Consider the following 20537-nt stretch of genomic DNA (forward strand, 5'->3'; position numbering starts at 1 on the left):
GCTCTCAATACCAAGAACCTACCTTTCTTAACAAATTAATTGCTTCTGTGCAAGTGATGTTGATGTACTGATGTGATCACTTGTTTGTGTCACTATCAGACTTATGAGACCTGAATAAAGTTCCCTGTCTCCATGTTACTTAAAAAAGAAACTGTCAGCATATCACCATAAGTCTTCTTCCTGTAGCATTTCTGTTCTAAACCGTGAGTATGTAACAAGGAGTTTAAATGGGGTTAGTGTTATTCTCTGCAAAAGTACCACAATATACTTATGATAAAACCAGAATAGACACACATAAAACACTTATTGTACAGCCCACCAACCATACTGATAATCTGCAGGTTTTAACAATTTTAAGCTAACAAGTACAATTTTTACCCTTCTTTTAATCTCAGGTAACTACTTATATTGTGCAGTCACCAAGGTATAATCTTTAAACAAAAATGGGGTCAGGTAAACACTTTCCTGCAACTGAGTGATTACTTAATGTAGGTTGGGGACTGTATGGGAGGATGTGTACTTGAAACACAAAAAGAGCAATATCTCAAAAGCTAGTAAAGTCTGTGTTCATGCACTATCCACAAATCAGCTGCACGTGAGTGATTACGTTCCTTAGTTTTTGTTTATTGCTTTCATCCTGGAATTTATGTTATTACTGTGAAGCGTTAAATTTGTGTGTTTATTCAAGGATAGTGCAAAGGTAGTGTGTCCATGGCAAGAGGAGAGGAAGGGAGGGGGAGGAGGAGATTATCTGTGTGTGTAACAGAAAAGAGGAATATTGTGCACCATCTATAAACATAATTAGGAGGTACCGTATTACTGATTTTAGTCAGCACATAGCCTCTAGCCTCCATTGCATTGCTTAACGTACACTGGATATAACCTTGGCTACAACCTTAACTAAGAAGTTGTTTTACATTTGGATATTAACAGTCTTTTTAATATCATTTTGGAGTGGCCATGAATGAGAGGCCATCCAATCAATATACCATATGTGCTGCAATCTGGCTGGGTGGGATATATAATATGACACTCTCACACAAAAATAATTCTTAATACTTTATTCACCCACGTACAGGAACAAAAATGTTGTCGACACATAATACAGCTTTGAGAAGTTTTACTTTACAGCAGAATTATCCCTAAAAAGAATTGACAAGGCAATTAGCCTGCTACTGAGAACTTTTTGTTATCAAGGAAGGTGAAAGGTTCATTCTAAGAGTAAGCACGATGTGACTGTGGAAAAGTCTTGGCTGCTACATCAGCCCCCTCAGGGGAGGCAGAGTGTCGCCTAAGAAGTGCGCCGGAAAGTGGACACATCGACCTGATATTGTTGTACATCCTAGAGGTCGGTCTGTCTGTCTGTGGTGAAGATGCCGGTAGTGGTGTTGATGCTGATGATGGTGCTGTAGTACGTCGGCATCATGGTACAGCAGTAGGTAGCTCTTCTTGAAAAACATATACGGGCTTCACCCAGTCAAGAGAGATTGTAGAGGGCTTGTTAACAAGTACATCGATAGGGCGCACTTCTCATTATATGACTGTGTGGGCCCTTGTATGCTGGTTGCAGTGAAGGCTTGATGCCATTGTTGTAAATCATGATGTGTGTGCACTTGTCTAGGACCTAATGTACATAGCTGGATATTGTACTGTGTATTGATGCTTGTTGGGGACGAATGCAAGAAATATTTTCCCCTCAGTTGAGTAATAAAGTCACAGTTGTCGTGATCAGGCAGCTGTAGGGAATGTGCGTCTACAAACTCTCCTGGTACGTATAACGCTTCGCCGTGTACGAATCCGGCAGTAGCAGTCTAAATCTGAGTTGTAGCTATTCCTCAGGCTAAGTAAAAGTATTGGCAGAGCTGCAGTCCAATCTGTATCATGGCATACGAGGGCTGCCTTGAGAGAATGATGCCAGCATTCTGTCATCCAGCTACTGGCTGAGGGGGTAACTTGTGTTATGGGAGACTGCGCCACAGACTTTAGTAAGCTGGGCAAACAGGTCCCACTCAAATTGGCATCTGCAGTCCATTGTGACTTGTAGAGGACAGCCGAAATGCGATATCCGGGTGGAAACAAAAGTGTAAGCTAAAGTCTCTGCTGAAATGTTACCTATTGGCAATGCTTCCAGCTAGTGCATGAAGCTGTTGATCATTGTCAGTAGGTTACAGTGCCCTCTGATCGAGGTAAACAGCCAACAATGGAATTATGGAAGTGCACAAAGTGAGCAGTTGCATCAGAAAAGTTTCCCATGGCAGTTAACCTTGCTGAGTTGACATTTGATACATGTTTGTATAGTTGTTGGTCGGACTCCAGAATGGCAAAGATTATGTCGGCTGTCGAATGCACATATTCAGAATGTGAGGCAAGAAGGATGTCTTCTTGCATCAAAACCTGCCTTATGATTCGTTCTTGTGACACAGACACCCTACAGATTAGTTTCTGTCTTCAATTTCTCATAAGCTCTCGTTGTAGGTGGAGCAGTGATCACATCTTCAATCTTCATGATATATTTACGGTCCAGCTGGCTTACAACAATTGCAAATTTGGTGGAATCTGCTGTAATACCTGCACCGAGAAGAGTGGCTTCCACTTGTGTGAATCACAATGTTGGATTTGCAGTCAGAAGTATATTAGTGCACAGTGAGCTGAGAGACTGCAAGTACAGGCTCGGTCATTGGTTCTGTCACGTTATAAGCTTGTCCTTTCAGTGCTATTATGTGTGTTCAAATCACATTTGGGTCATTAGGTTGTAGTGGTCATAAATACGAGACTTTCCAATCAATTTCCCATGCTTATTGCAATCTAGCCAACTTGCATATGAAATATGACACACATTCTTACAAGAAGAGTTCTCAACACTTTGTTCATCCATGTGCAGGAACAGGAAGGAAATGCTTATCAACAGAGACTACAGCTTTGAGAAGTTTTACTTTACAGTAGAATTATCCCTAAAAAGAATTGACAAGGCAATTAGTCTGTTACTAGGAATTATCTACAATCAAGGAAGGTAAAAGGTTTAGTCTAAGAGTGTGATGTTGCAGAACACAGCACCTCAGGCAGCTGTCTCCAAAATATTTTGACAGTGTGATGTAAATCAGCACTCATGGCACCACAGAACACTGAGGTGCAGTGATCTTGGCCACTACAATCATGACTTTCATTTAAGACAAGTAAGGTGCTCATTTCAAATACCCCTCAGTCTATTTTAGATACCTATCTTTCTGATACATACACCAAACCAAGACTAAAAACTTGCATTATCTTCCATTACTGAAGACATTACAATGTTCCCTCCAAGTAAACGATGCACAGCAGCTTTTGCTCTTATTCGTAAATGAAAGTTCATGTGCTCGCTGTTGCTATAGCACTCTACTATGACGACAAACTGAGATACAGTCCTAACATTTAAATTGGCTTCTGCCAAAAAAGGAGCATATCCACTAAAAACTCAATGTTTAACACAATAATTAAACATTTTCTTTGGGAAAAGAATCCCCAGAACCTAAGATACAATGTTCACCTTCGCTATGTGACTAACAGCTGCTCAATGTGTCTCCTGTAAAGTTAGTGATTGTTTTTACGCATTCCATCCTTGTATAAAATTGAATATTCATAAAATTCTTCATCTGTGTGGCCACAGTGTCATAGTTACTTTCCGAAGTATTACAGGAATTTCAAATTCATCTTTTGCAAAAATTGTGTCTTTATTTTACTAGATACAACTCATTATCAATTTAAAACATTGTCAGTGGTAGCACTTTTTGTCTGATTTCCACTTACAGATGTAAGTTTTCACAACTTGTCCTATTTTCAAGGTCAGGCTCTGATGTCTTTGGTTTAATTTCACAGTAGCATGTAGTACTACATATTGTATTGATGTAAGAAACAACAAATGTTGCATCACTACCATTTATTTACATTCTCATGGCACATATATGTCATGAATATTCATGACACTGAACTAGTATTAGTGGTAAGGATATGCAATAATGTAATGAATGAGCAGAAAAGGGTACAAAGTATGTGATAGTTATTGGAACAGACAACAAAAAGACTTCTCACAAAGAAAAATATGATGATTTCTTATGCAGAATGCAAAAGGGCTTCTTAAAAATTTATTGAATTATATGCACAGCAAAAGTGTGCTTATCTTAGTTACATACAAAGCTGAGTTACATGTTCAATATATCATACTTTTAATGAAATTAATGATATGGGAAGTTTATTCGTACAAAAGTTACATCTCCTTACAGTCTATGACTGGTTACATGTCATCTATTTACAGGTACATAATCCAATGCATAACTTCCGTTTTCCTTACATTTAAGAAGACTATGTTCTTATAGATCACAAACAGGATATTCCTCTACAGCAATAGCTGACTTTCAGAAGTGTTAACAAAATAGGCCTATTATTCATATTCTACATGCATACAAAATTTCTTTCCAAAACATCACTTCACCAGATATGATGAGTATAATGGCTAACAGTAGGCCTATGCTATATGGATTTATGTTGGCTAATTCTGAAGTAAATATTTGATAATGACCCTACAAAATAGAGTTACTAGTGAATCTATATTGACTTGAACCGAAAGTCACAGATAGTGGAAGACTCATGTACATTATTTTAATTAGTAAAATATATGATTTACAACCCTCCCCCATTGTACATATGTTGACGATAAAATGCAGCAGAATGTAATTTTATAATGTGGAACGAGTAGTAACTTCTCAATGAGGGCTACCCGATTTGGAGAACTTCAGAAAATAAATACAATTGGTATAAGAAATGTTACCAGTTCCAAATTAAATATTACATTAAACATGTACCAAAATGATGGGTGTCCTAATGATTACCTTTCACTCCAAGGATGAAGGGTGATTTCCGATCATATTGTCAGGTGACTAATACTACTACCTACCTCTCTCTCTCTCTTTAATTTGATTCCATAGTACCAAAAATGAATATACATTCTATAAAATAACTGGACTAGTTCAAAGAGATTTTAAAACACTATCAAACCTACCTGCTGCAATCAGACAAAATCCTTCTGTTTATGTATTTCTCTTTAGACACTAAAGTGTAATGGATTGAGAATGGAAGTTTTGAGATCATAGAAAAACATTTTTTACAAAAATTTAAGTTCTTTTTTTACAGAGAAATTATACTTATTTCATCCTTTCTCTTACATTAATTTATTACTTACTTTTCTTTCTTGCTACTGAAGCTGTAACATGGTAAAAAAAAAAAAGTTTTAAGGTCCAATCAAAAAAGAATCCATTAAAGAGGGCACAAGTTCTGATTAGGATGGAATTCGGCTGTGCTTTTTAGAAAGGAACCATTCTCACTTCATCTTAACTGTTTTAGGGAAATCAATGCAAAACCTAAATTACAGGGGTTTGAGCTGCTAACCACCCTAATACAAGTCCAGTGTCTCACCACTGTCTCTCCTCACCTGGCACTATATCAAAATGTTAGGCAGAAGTATTATCTCCGATCTCGTTGATTTAAGCATATCTGTGATGACTTCCACAGGCTCACTGCTGGTTTAACAACAAAACATATATCAGTTTTAAGCCTTTCTAGTTAACATATCTCTGTAAAATTTATGAGACTTTATTAAGTTTGAATCAGATCGCACAAAGCCAGACCAGAAGTCATTAAAGTTTCATTTCAGCGAATGATGATGATGATCCTTTCTTACAGTATAACAAGTGCCCGAGTTAGCACAGTTGTTACAAAGGGAAAATCTAGTTACAATTTACCTACATGCAGGAAAAACTACAATATTTCCAAAAGGGCAATGCATGACACAAGCAGCTGTACTCTAGTTGGCGAAAGAAGATGCCCGACACTTGCAGTGGGCTGGGCATGGCAGCTTCGGGCGCCCAAATCAACCGATCAGGTCATGTTGTTTCGCAAACATCTCTATGGAAGCAACTCATGTTCTCACAGCTATACGAACAACTACTGTTCTCATCTGCAGCCGTTAATGCTACACTGCTGAAAGCTGGGAAGAGTACTGTTAGCTGCCAGGAATCTTCTTATACTGACTATACTACAGTCCTGCACAAGTGCTATAAAAAGACAACCTTTCACCAACATTTTCAACTAAAGTCAATTTGGCATAACTGCCTCACTTATTACTCCATAATATTTTTTTGGTAGTGTTTCATGAGAGGTCTATAAACAAATGAAGTGCTGTGTGGAAAAGGATTCCAGTATTATCATTCCTCTCAATTTAGGTATTATCCCACCAAATACTCAATTTCGTGCCCTCTCCAATCCCCTTCCAAAACAAAGCCCTTCAGCACATAATTTTTGAAAAATGAACTGAGTGGCAGCTGAAGACAAAAAACACACAAGTAGCCAAAGGCAAATGATATTACTTTTAAAAAGATCAGTATAAATGTTCACAGCATTCAGTTAGAGGTGGGGGGGACTAGCAACGTAACTCAATTAAGTGGATAAAAGCAATCCAGCATTTTAAAAATCGCATAAAACTGTAACTCTTATAGAGTACAGTCTACAGATTGAGTGTGTTACACTGCACACACAAAATATGTAACAATCATTAATGTTGTAGTGAAGTGTAATCCTGTTATAAATTAATACACCTGCAGCCTTCATGTAGGTACTCTAATGTAATATGGTAAATGCAGTCCGAACGTAAGTGTTACATCTGCCTTTGTCTGCAGATAAAATTTGATAGTGAACCTAATACTCTCACACAATAATTATCAGCTACAATGCACGAGCAAAGAATGAACTGAACAACACTGCATGTGACATGTCCTGTTGCACATTGTTTCTACGCCGCTAAATGTACACGTTGCTTACAGTTAGTAATTGGTGCGAAATCGTTAGTGAATTTTCCACAGACGCATTCTCACGCGATACAAGAAAACCAAAATTATTTTTACAGGCCAAGAAATGAAATGTGTTATTTCACAATTCGCTAAAAACACAGCACGTCAGTATCATGCAAAAGTTTCATTCAAAATATCTAATACTTTACCCAAGAACTCGCATCAGATCCGCTAGTCTCTTCCAGTTGTCATCAATCAACAATTTCTCAATGAGTTTCAAACGAATCGTTGCATCTAGTTTATGTAACTTAGTTTCTGGATCTGGAACTCCCATATCTGTGTAGTGCAATTAATTATCTTAAAATGAATGAATAATTTGACATGAATCTCTTCACATCTCTTTCTCAACAAGTAGAGCAGAAACAATTTTCAGGCGCCATCAATTCTGAGTTTCCTGTATTTTACATCCGGTGTTTTGCCAATCAGATGTCTGACAGTTTGACACTACGAAGGCAATGAATTCGCCCGGCTCATGTGCATGACAAAAACATTGCTGCGAACAGCGAGGAACACGCAAAACGCATTATAAAGACAAGCAGACAGCTTTTCGTGTCGGCGATAAGACATATGACGCTCTAACGATCTTCACACATTTACTCTTAATTCTGTTTTCCTCCTTCCTTGTATAACGTCACACCTACAGTCTGTCTATAAAAATTCAGGTGGTGGGGGTAAACAGATAAAGAGAGAGGCGCTGAAACAGGTTGTTGCAAAACAGCTTTATCCTCAACTTCATGCTTTATTGCTTTGATCTGCAGCTGCACGCTTACGTGACAATGTGACATCATTTTAACGTCACCTGCTGTATTGAAGGCGCAAAGAGCTGTCTGTCGACTTTCGTGACCGTTTGGTTCACACGTGAGACGAAAACGACTTTCAAAACAATAACATTCGCCTCAATTAGAGAGAACTGAAGGTTACGCTATTTCTTTACTGCAGGATACTTTAACATATGTACTTTATTAACGCGTAAAATTCTGTATTCATGTGGACTGGGCTGCAGATGAGGGAGAGATTAAAGTGTATGCTAGAACTAATTCCGAGACTCAATGAAAAGGCTTTATTAACTGTTTTTCCAACCCATGGACACTAAATAACTGACAAATCTGAAACATCAAGTTACGTTGCTGTTTGAAGACTGATCATGCCAGATTAGCCTACGTTGCATATACGAATGAATATAAAAGTCATCGTGGAATCCAAAAAGGCAGACAATAGCAGCAGTATTAGGATTCCGACAGTAAGGGCAAAGCTGCTTGGAAACTGATAAATGGCGCCGCCAAAAGTGCGAGTAACAAAAAATTAATATCTGTCCCCAAAAGTTCAATGATATTTTATTGAATCAATCGAAGAAGTAGAAAACGCTATTCCGTAGTTACTTTAAAAAAATCATTAACAAATACAAGTGCGTTTACATTCCCCAGAGTCTCACCTAGTTTCGTTCTAAGAATAATAAAACAGTTGAAATCATCAGATAATATTGATATATATGACACATCTTGCAACATGCTAAAGAAAGCAATCGATTTATTTTGTACCCTGTGATGTATTGTATAAACAAGTGTGTATCTGAGGAATAATTTCTTGATGAGCTTAAGGTGTCAAGGATAGTTACAATACATAAAAAGGGAGATATAGAGTCGCCTTCAAGTTATGGGCCAAATTACATAGTCCCAGCTTTTTCTAAAGAATTTGAAGGTCTTATTTACCAACAGCTTGGTACTTTACTTTGAAAATATGGAATAATTACAGGAGCACAATTTGGCTTTATGGAAAAATTGTCTAATATTGATACGGTAGAGTCTGTAGTCAAATACCTACTTCAAGTGTTTGAGAAGAACAAAGGCTTCACTCAAGTCACTTTCTGTGATGCAAGCAAAAGTCTTTTGCTGTGTAGGGCATACACAATGTCTAGAAAAAAATGCACTTCTGTGGCTCAGAGATGGCAGCCTTAAACTATTAAAATCTTATCCACAGAACCATATGCAAATTGTTTATGTCTGTAAAGAAATGGTCTGTATAGAGTAAAGTAAGGTAGATATTCCACAGGAATCTGAACTGGGCCCTTTCTTATTCATAGGAATGATTAGTGACCTGTTATCATTTATTAAAAGCAGTGCACTGCAATATGCAGATAATACTACTTTTCTTCTCAGTACTAATGACTTTAGTAGTCTCAAAACTTGTGTTGCAAAGACAATTGCTGAAGTATTTTACTGGTTTAAAAAGAAATAGATTCTTGTTGAATGAAAACAAAACACAGCAACTGGTTTTTTAGACTAAAAGACAAGATTCTGTCATCTGACACAAAGTATGTTAAGTTTTTGATAGTATATTTAAATGATAAACTATCTCGGGGTCAACATGTACTATGTATCAGTGGTAAGTTGTCACAAGCAATCTACCTGTTTAGGTGGCTTATGGATCGTGTGCTTGAAATAAACATTAGAAGAGCATATTTTTCGTTTTTTCAAAGCATAATATCACCATTTGAAAAATGCTCCAGCCAGAGCATAAACAATGATGAATAAAGTTTCTCTTTAAAAGACACTGACAGGAAAGTGGGGAACCAGCTGCCTCAATTCTCATTCTGTCTTCCTCACCAACAATTTTGACATGCAAACATGTCTCTTTTGTTCTGCTTACAACCTCCTCTCTTTCTCTTCAACCACTATAGTCTCCTTTCCATTCAGGTCCTTTCACTCTTTTAACACACAACATTCTAAATCTCTTTCTCCAGGCTCTCTGTGTAGTGAAGCCCTCATACCTAACATTTTTCTCTCACTACCACTATCTATACATGTCTTCTTTTTCTCCTATTGGCATTTTCTCCTGTCTATCTCTCCCACTCTCATTGTCTTCATCCTTTTCTCTCACCCTTATTTACCATTTGTCTCCTTCTCTGCTATTTTCACTGTCTCTCTGTCTCACTGCTGTTGTCTTTGTCCCATTCTTTTTCTCTCCCATGGTCACTGTCTCCTTTGTTCTGCTTACAGCTTCCAATTTTTCTCTTCAACCACCATTGTTGCGTTTCCACTAATGTCCTTGGGTATGGTTTACTTGTGGTTTTGACCCACTGACCAGGATACTTTAACATGTGAGTATAGGGGATGAAGCAAGGTCGGTATTTTTTTATGTGTTAAAGATCGCCTGGTGGGAGGGGGGCACCTGGTGTCCAGACCCCTCAAGCCTATATAAGGTCTCCGCTCATCTCACCTTCTCATTTTCACTGTCTCCTCTCTCTCTTTTGCACCCACTGCTACTATTTCCAACCAACTCTCTTCCCGTTTACTACCACTCTCTCTCACTGATCATCACTGACTTTCTCTGACTGTTGTCTTTATACATCTTTCTTTCTCTTTCACTGCCACTTTCTCCCACCATCACAGTCTCATCTCTCTTTCTCTCTCATTGGCAATGTCTGCTCTATCTTCCACCGCAACAGTTTCTTTGCTACTCTATTTTGGCACAAAAAGTGAGAAATATTCAATCGCCAAAATTATTGGTGAGGAAGGTAGTATGAGGACTGAGGCTGCTGGTTCCCCACTCTTCTGTCAGAGTCTTTTAAAGACGAGCATATTCGTCTATTTTGGGTTCTGACTGGAGCATTTTCAGCTAATACCGTTCTTTTCCTTGTTACAGCAGTGGGTGCTGCTTATATAAAAGGAATTATGTAGGTCAGCAGAGTTATGGCAGTTTATTTATATATTTAAACATATTTACATACCTTGACACATATAAACAACAAGCAAGTAAATATAACATTTGGTTAACACAAAACTGTCTCCCATCCAATGCAAGATCACTGTGCACTACTTTTCATATAAAAGCACAACATTTTTAAGCTACACCAACAGTATACCAAAAAATGAGGTGTTTGATTTGCAAGCACATAGAATTTCGTGTGACAAAATAGTTTTTTGTAAAGTGCCTTTGCCGCCCGATGGTGCCATCTAGTAATTTCCAGTCCAAGACAGCAGGCTATATAGACATGAAGTATCTATTATTCTCGAACAGAGACCATGTGTCATCAAGTTTTATTGATGAAAAAGACAACTAAAATACAGTTTTCTGACGTCTGAACCATTGGGACGGCCACAGAACCCTTGCTATGTATTCACTACATTATTTAAAACTGCATTCAAGCCTTAGACTGGATATTATGTACATACTTCATGTGCATAAGTACAGTAACTCTGAACCTCTGTTCAAGATTCATTGAGAACATCATCTTAGAAACATATGGTAAAAATTTCGACGATTTACTATGAATGGAAAGTAAAGAAGTGGCCACCCCCACAATCTGTACGTCTGGTAGCCAAAAATAGTGGGTTTTCAAGTGTATCTGGATAACAGATACAGATTTTCGAAAACGGGAAAATGGCAGTCTTAGATAAATGTCTGAAGAGTGCACAGTTAAAATTTGAGCCATTTTCTTTAGCTAGTTATTCAGATAATTGAGGCCCACACAGAAAGTCTAAAAGCCGGTTTCTGCAACTTTCTGCATTTGTATGGTAACTTTGAACTTCTAAATCTCATTAACAGATAATTGTAACGAAAAAAATTATAAGTTCTCTAAGATTATCATCTTAAGAACATACAGTAAAAATTTTGACGATTTGTCATGGATCAAAATTATAGAAGTGGCCATCCTCACAATTGGTCCTTTGGCACTACAAAATTATAATTTTTGGGGGTTTACTCAGAAACTGTCGATAAACAAATGGTGCCTTTTTAAAGGCATCTTAGGTCCACCCTAGACCCACCTAATGCAAAACAACCAACCGATTTGCTCAGTTTACTTGGGTTGGAGGAAGTGTGTATTGTTAAATTTTGACCCCATACTGAAGATAGCTACAGTATGCCTGTTCTTCCCACAGGTCTACAAATTGTCTCTACACCAAGGGCTATCCAAAACACTTGACCCCTTGTAACACCAATAATATATACATGTATGTATATTCAGTATAAGTTCTCTGCTGACATTATACACTAGTGTATCTGCATAGTCTAGATCTTTGGTTGTGTAAATATGTAATAATTATGTTGATTATTTTGGCGTGTTAAGGAATCCACTATGTTTTAAGAAATTATACTGTAATAATTTATAAAAACTCTGTATATTTTATTGACCCATAAGCAGGGGAGCCAAATGTAAAACCAGTCGTAAAACCCTACCTCTGTGAAAGTAGTTTGGTGGGACTGGAAGAGGTGAACTTGGCGTGCAAGGTGCTCAATTCCTCTGTGACGAGAGATATTCGAGTTCTGACTGTGATACTGAGTGGTCAGTGACAGCGGTGGTCAGATATAGTGGTTAATTTAGATGTATAAATTAAGGTGAGAAGCGCTCATGAGCATGTAAATTAGCCTATGATAAAACGTAAATTGGCCCATCGACCATGGAATTGTCATTGGACCAGTTTGGTTAAATTTATGATGCCAAGAAGAGTTATATCAGGATGTGGCTAACATCAAGAACCATGGTTGCTTTACTGTCAAGTTTATAACCACTGTAATTTGCTACAAGTGCCATCACCTTCAGCAGAATTATTATCTAAATATATACATCTACATCTACATTTACAATGATACTCTGCAAGTCACATTTAAGTGGCTGGCAGTGGGTTCATCGAACCACCTTCACAATTCTCTATTATTCCAATCTCGTATAGCGCGGGAAGAATGGACACCTATATCTTTCCATACGAGCTCTGATTTCCCTTATTTTATCTTGGTGATCGTTCCTCCCTATGTAAGTCGGTGTCAACAAAATATTTTCGCATTTGGAGGAGAAAGTTGATGATTGGAATTTCGTGAGAAGATTCCGTCGGAACGAAAAACGCCTTTCTTTTAATGATGTCCATCCCAAATTCTGTATCATTTCTGTGACACTCTCTCCCATATTTCGAGATAATAGAAAACGTGTTGCCTTTCTTTGAACTTTTTCGATGTACTCAGTCAGTCCTATCTGGTAAGGATCCCACATTGTGCAACAGTATTCTAAAAGTGGATGGACAAGCATAGTGTAGGCAGTCTCCTTAGTGTCCTGAAAATAAAATGCAGTCTTTGGTTAGCCATCCCCACAACATTTTCTGTGTGTTCCTTCCAATTTAAATTGTTCGTAATTGTAATACCTAGGTATTTAGTTGAATTTACGGCTTTTATATCAGACTGATTTTCCGTGTAACCGAAGTTTAATGCGTTCCTTTTAGCACTCATGTGGATGACCTAACACTTTTCGTTATTTAAGGTCAACTGCCACTTTTCGCACCATTCCGATATTTCTTCTAAATCGTTTTGCAGTTTGCTCTGATCTTCTGATGACTTTATTAGCCAATAAACTACAACGTCATCCGCAAACAACCAAAGACGGCTGCTCAGATTGTCTCCCAAATCGTTTATAAAGATAAGGAACAGTAAAGGGCCTCTAACAATACCTTGGGGAACGCCAGAAATCACTTCTGTTTTACTCGATGACTTTTCGTCAATTACAACGAACTGTGACCACTCTGACAGGAAATCACAGATCCAGTCACGTAACTGAGATGATATTCCATAAGCACGCAATTTCACTACGAGCCGCTTGTGTGGTACAGTGTCAAATGCCTTCTGGAAATCCAGAAATACGGAATCGATCTGAAATCCCTTGTCAATAGCACTCAGCACTTCATGTGGATAAAGAACTAGCTGTGTTTCACAGGAACGATGTTTTCTAAACTGATGTTGACTGTGTGTCAATAGACTGTTTTCTTCGAGGCAATTCAATATGTTCAAACACAATGTATGTTCTAAGATCCTGCTGCATATCGACGTTAACGATATGGACCTGTAATTTAGTGGATTACTCCTACTACCTTTCTTGAATGTTTGTGTGACCGGTACAACTTTCCAGTCTTTGGGTACGGGTCTTTCGTCGAGCGAATGGTTGTATATGATTGTTAAGTAATGAGCTAATGCATCAGCATACTCCAAAAGGAACCTAATTGGTTGATTTAAGTTGCTTCCCTACTCCAAGGACATTTACTTCCACGTTACTCATGTTGGCAGCTGTTCTCGACTAGAATTCTGGAATATTTACTTCATCTTCTTTTGTGAAGGCATTTCGGAAGCCTGTGTTTCGTAACTCTGCTTTGGCAGCACTGTCTTCGATGGTATCTCCATTGCTATCGTGCATAGAAGGCATTGATTGTTTCTTGTCATTAACACCCAATGGACCAGGTGCTACGAATTGTATAATAACTTTTTGTCGAGTTTCTAATGATTATTATCTAATTATCCCCAGCCACATTCCTAGACTGGGTCCTTTCCAAGTGAATTAATTCCGATTGTCCTGTTTTTATTAAACTAACAATTTTTGGAGGAAAACATTTTGCAGTTTTTATGAACTTTGTAGTGTATGAAGTTTGTTAGTTTTCTGTACAGTAGTAAATGCTTTACTTCACATAATTTTTCATCTTAAAATTTCCTAAAGTGTGTTCATAAAGAAAGCTTTATATTAAATAAAAAGCTACCATTAAAATAACCAATGAGAAAAAATATAAAGTACTTATAGCTGTCTATAAGTAAAAGTTATAAAAAGACAGCAGTATTACTTCACTTTGAACAAGTTTGTAAACTTGTAATTGTTTTTTGTATATGTTGTTTTAAAGTATTCAAGTTGGATAGTCATTTACAAAGCCAGTTTGACTTGAAGTGCAATGAGAGACTAGTCGTTAGGGCTCCTTGTTACCTGTTGAACTAATTTTACATTATTCATTATACTTAAAGTTGTTACTAAAGGTATTGCTATTTTCTTAATTTTGTGTGTTATTATTTACAGTTGATAATTGTTCTTCAAAACATACCAGTTTAAGGGACCCCATAAGATACTTAACTTATATGATAATGAAAGTAAAGGCTCTTTTTGACCAAGTGTAGTAATCATTTATTCAATACCAAAACTTTTTTTAAATATTAGAGTAACTTCATGTGCAAATTTCTGAAGCTCATAGTAATCAGTGCAGTTTTAAATCATGATATTTTTTGTGATAGTTAAAATAATACTAGTTCATTCTATTACCATCCAGACTTTGTTAGCAGGTTCATATGTCCTTCTGCATTTGTTCCTTATATTGTATAGTACTTTTTTACCAACAGCAACTGTTATTGTGAGACAGTGTGTGCCACTGCATTTGTTGGCCATTCTATGTTTTGCATAAGGGTTAGCTGTTGTGTTGTTTACTAGGGCAAGTTGTTAACTGTGTTGGAAGAGATTAGTTAAGAGTATCAAGTGAAGTTCGTTTTCTTAGGTGAAGTTGTTTATGCTTCACTATATATGTTGATACTGAATTGCCTATTTAGGCTGGCGACCGCTTGGAAATATAATTACAGTTTATTTTCTTATTAGTTGAATGTAACTTAAAAACCCGTTTGTTTAACTGCTGTTACTGTTTCACTTACTTCATGGCTACGAAATTATTGTCCGATTTTTTTGTCATTAGGTACAGTCATGCTCAGGTTAAAACACTTCACAGAAGGTTAACATTATTGGCGATTGCCAATTAGATAAGGGCTGGTGGTGTTACACCCTTATCTCTGTGACCAATAGAACTCAATATATGACTCCATGAAAAATCCCATTTTTGCATGCGGCAGTTTGGAACATATTGGTATCATGCATATACCAATATGGTGTTATTTGTGGGGAAACTCTTGTTGTGTACATGATGTCTTAATACAGCAGAAGAAGGCTGTTGGGGTAACTACTGATTCTTCTTATGAGGCAGATTGTAAACCTTTCTTCAGTGAACAAAAAATCTTGACAGTAATAAACTTACATATATATTATGTTTTAGTTTGTATAAAGAAGTTACCAGAAGCAAAAATGCTATAGCTCAATGTATACTCCACACCACAAAGTGACAAAATCATTTAACAGCTATGAACGCATGGGGCACAAATTATTTACTAAGCTCCCACAAACTGTACAAGATTTATCAGAACAAGTATTCAAACAAACACTGCGTGACTGTTTAATTGCCAACCCATTGTATGAAATAAAGATGTATACTATGTGATCAAAAGTATCTGGACACCTGGCTGAAAATGACTTACAAGTTCATGATGCTCTCCATCAGTAATGCTGGAATTCAATATGGTGTTGGCCCACCCTTAGCCTTGATGACAGCTTCCACTCTCGCAGGCATACATTCAATCAGATGGTGGAAGGTTTCTTGGAGAATGGCACCCCTTTCTTCACAGAGTGCTGCATTGAGGAGAGGTATCAGTGTCGGTCGGTGAGGCCTGGCACGAAGTCGGCGTTCCAAAACATCCTAAAAGTGTTCTACAGGATTCAGGTCAGGATTCTGTGCAGGCCAGTCCATTATAGAGATGTTATTGTCGTGTAACCACTCTGCCACAGGCCGTGCATTATGGACAGGTGCTCGATGTTGTTGAAATATGCAATCGCCATCGCTGAATTGCTTTTCAACACTGGGAAGCAAGAAGGTGCTTAAAACATCAATGCAGGCCTGTGCTGTGATAGTGACACAAGGGGTGCAAGCCGCCGCCATGGAAAGTGTGACCACACCATAACATCACCGCCTCCAAATTTTACTATCGGCACTACACACGCTGGCAGATGACATTGACCAGGCATTCGCCATACCCACACCCTACTATCGGATCGCCACATTGTGTACCATGATTTGTCACTCCTCACAACGTTTTTAGACTTTTCAATCGTCCAATGTTTACGCTTCTTACACCAAGCAAGGCGTCGTTTGGCATTTACTGGCGTGATGTGTGGCTTATGAGCAGCTGCTCGACCATGAAATCCGTTTTCTCATCTCCCACCTAACTCTCATAGTACTTGCAGTAGATCCTGATATAGTTTGGAATTCCTGTGTGATGGTCTGGATAGATGTCTGCCTCTTACACTTTACGACCCTCTTCAACTGTTGGCGGTCTCTTTTACCCAACAGACGAGGTTGGCCTGTACACTTGTGTGCTGTATGTTTCCCTTCACTTTTCCACGCCACTATCACATAAGAAATAGTGGACCTAGGGATGTTTGGGAGTGTGGAAATCTCGTGTGCAGACGAATGACTCAAGTAACACCTAATCATCTGACCATGTTTGAAGTCTGTGAGTAACATGGAGCGCCCCATTCTGCTCTCCTACGATGTCTAATGACTACTGAGTTCGCTGATATGGAGTATCTGGCAGTAGGTGGCAGTACAATGCACCTAATATCAACAACTATGTTTTTGGGGGTGTCTGGATAATTTTGATCACATTGTGTATATCAACTGCAACATAACACTAGTGTTAATAATCAGCCCATTAATGCTTTTAAATTATCAACTGCATTACATTATGTGTGTGATGTTGTCTATTGCTGTAATGGCCTAACAATAGTAAAATTATTATTATCATTATTATTATATTTCATTGAGGTGTCTCAATAATGTAAGGTTATTTTTAGAAACTTTGAAAACTTGTTATAGTAGTTGTTCTGTAACCAAAAGAGTGAACAGCCATTCCAGCAGACAGATTAAAGAGGCAGCTCCTCTGGGATGAATAAATGCTGTTTCAAAACAGAGGCACACTGAAGATCACACAAAAACCTGTTGGTATTGGTACAATTTGTTGTAACAAAATAACAAAGAAGGTCATGTTGGTGGGTCAAGATGTACTTTAATTGAAGACATTCTCGTTTGGCAAAGAAGTGTCCTAATTGACATAGATCATAAATTTTCGTTTACATCTTACTTTATAGATAGGTGAGACTAAGTTACCTCTAAAATCTTTCGTAAACGTGTCAGTCTTTTTCTTACTTTTTATTCTTAGTGGCAATTTGTATTTCCAGATGAGCAATGGAGTTTGAATATTTACTCGCTTTTGTGTTTGATGCTCAATTTTAAAATTACTGAATATATATATATATATATATATATATATATATATATATATATATATATATATATATATATAAAACTGAAATATTACAGAACACACATCTGTTTAATTAATAAGCAATTTCCATAGTCTTTCATAAATGCAAAAACTTCATGTTGTAGCATTGATCTCATGAAAGCTTTAACTGCCAATATATCATTATGTGATGTTTAATTGTATCAAATTATACGAATAATTATTATAAATTTTCTATATGCATTTCTCTTGAAATGGCATACTTTCATGATGCACAACTTATACGAAAACTATTGACTACAAATTCCAAATTGTGACCCACAGGCACCCACACAAACACTAATAAAATTCGGTAGTAGTTCCTGTTGTCTTCGATATTGCATGTGAGGTCAAAATGACATTACATATGCATGAGTTTTGTAAACTGAGTGTACTGGTTACGAAAAATGGGTAAAGAAGACTTGGAGGAATGTACTTGTAGAACTGATATTGATAGTGGTATGAGGGGTATTCTAACCCACTTCCAGGTTATTCAAGGTGGTGGGCCCTCCCTGCACCAATGTCCGTGGTGTATACATACCACTGTTGCTCACATGATATCTTGCATTTTTTCTTCACCTCCTGGAAAAAAATTGGAGGGGAAAATCGTTCAAACTGTGCTGATGTGTTGGACTGTAAGGATTTCATGAAATTAAATTGATATCAACATTAATTACATTGCAGAGAATATATTGTTTATATACACAACTCAGTTTGCAAATTCTTCATTTAATTAGTTTATGGGAGACAGGTCTCTTTATTTGGCTGGGAAAACTAATCATTCTCTGCTGTTTAATTAATTTTGGAAGGTGTAAGTGTTGCAAAATACTTCGGAAAAAAATGATTAACTATGGAAATAGATTGCTTTTTTTCGATTGTGCATGCAATACTGGCACAAAATTGGCGTCAACGTAAACGTAAAGCACTCACCACCGTAATTACGCTGCTAAACATTGGTGGAACATGTTCTGTGTGTGTTCACCTTGACATGTGGAGGTTGACTGGCTTACTTTACAATTCTGCCACCAGAAGGCACCCACTCTGGAAATTGACAGGAACCAATGGAAGCACTGTGAAAGGACGCATGATAATAAGGCAGTTTCCTGTCACTGAAGAGCAGTGGAGTAGCCTCCTGCTGGTTTACAAGTGAATATCTGCTGGGAAGGACATAACGACAGGCGACAACGGGACAGTAGACTATCTCATTAGTGCAGGCGAGTAGCCTCCTGCCGATCTACAAGTGAATAGCTGCTAGGAGAGACATAAGGATAAGTAATAATATTAGGACAGCGACCCACTGGCCCAGAGTGGCTACTTTTTTTTCTTCATTGTTATTTCGTACCCTTACCCAGGGGTGGACTGGCAGCAGTACAATTCGCAGCTCTTCAGCCAAGATACTGTATAAAATATCACAAGAGAACATACATAAAATGTTGGTATAAAAGATGACATTTACACATGAGAAGGGAAACAACTGAAAATGTACAGAGAAGGGGTAGTTTGACAATGCACATTTATCAAAATGGCACTCGACTATGACTTAGCACATAAACACTAGTGACATGCAGAGCACACTTAAAGACTGTGTTCAAAGTATGGAAACCACACGAGGTGACGACACTAAAAACACACTGCACTTATGTAACATACATGGAGAGCACCTATACACGAAACAGAGTAACTGGATTACAATTGGAAGGACCTGAAAAGGGAGGGGAGATCAGAGAGGAGTGAGAGAGGAAATAGTGAAGGCGGTCAGCAGAGGAGGAGGGGCGGGAAGGGGCGGAGGGGGGAGGTGGTAGGACACCAGGGGGCAGGAGATGGGTAAGGTTGTGAGGAAGCTGTCCAGGATGGAGCGCCAGGACTGGGAAAGGGGAAGTGAGATGGAGAAGGGGGTAGGAGGATGGACACAGCGGAGGAGGAGGGGAAGGAGAGGGAGCCCTGCGGAGGAGGGGAGAGGAAGAGGAGGATAGACTTGGAAGGAGGAATAAATATTTGGGTGAAGCACGTCATCCAGGATGGGGAGATGCTGGAAGTTTCTTTGGGAGATGAGGTGGAGGATTTGGAGATGAAGAGAGGGTGGGACACATTGGTAGCAGCACAGCAGCAGGTGGAGAGTGGAGAAGAAAGGAAACACCAGGAGGTGATGGTGATTGAGGAGGAGGTTGATGTAGAGCATACAGATCTGTTCAAGGAAAAGGAGGAGATTTGGGAAAGGAATGAAGTCATAGAAAATCCTCATGGGGGACGGGAGACGGATACGGAAAGTGAGATGGAGCACATGGCGTTCAAGGATTTGGAGGGCTTTTCAGAATTTAGGTGAGTCAGGTATCCAGGCAACACTGCTGTAACAAAGGATGAGACGGATCAAGTATTTTCCTGTTCTCTGTGTACAGGAGTGATGTAGAAACAGCACTGGGGAATGAAAATACTTTACGAGACACAAGTCGCATTCTAGCTAGCAGAAACGTGGGAAAAACATAATATACGGTATTTTTTTATGAAAGTAGTGGGCAGTATCAGACTCGAAAACCGGATTTCTAGACAAATGCTACCTCGGAAAGGACTGTAATGCACCTAGCGGTCATCGTGTGAACTATCGCATCGCGCGAAAGCATCACGCGGAAGCATCACGCGGCCGCAAGCATGCGTGATCTAGCGACGACAGGTGGAATTGCTAATAGTAATTTATTTCGTGATTGTGTATCC

The 20537-nt window shown here is 38.2% G+C and overlaps 1 protein-coding gene across 3 annotated transcripts in view; it reads right to left on the reverse strand.

Moving 5' to 3' along the window:
* LOC124794867 (mucosa-associated lymphoid tissue lymphoma translocation protein 1-like) overlaps positions 1-7642 on the reverse strand; it is a 130199-nt gene extending 122557 nt beyond the window's left edge. The window contains exon 1 of one of the 3 annotated variants that reach the window (XR_007016620.1): positions 7025-7639. Coding sequence is in view for 2 of the 3 variants with exons in the window: in XM_047258544.1 (XP_047114500.1) it covers positions 7025-7149 (125 nt within the window). In the remaining variant the exon portion in view is untranslated. Of the gene's footprint in view, positions 1-7024 lie in introns of all 3 variants that reach the window. The other 2 variants (XM_047258544.1, XM_047258545.1) reach the window with 2 other exon arrangements.
* Positions 7643-20537: the final 12895 nt, after the last annotated feature.

This window comes from Schistocerca piceifrons, chromosome 4, assembly GCF_021461385.2.
Source record: "Schistocerca piceifrons isolate TAMUIC-IGC-003096 chromosome 4, iqSchPice1.1, whole genome shotgun sequence".
NCBI lineage: Eukaryota > Metazoa > Arthropoda > Insecta > Orthoptera > Acrididae > Schistocerca > Schistocerca piceifrons.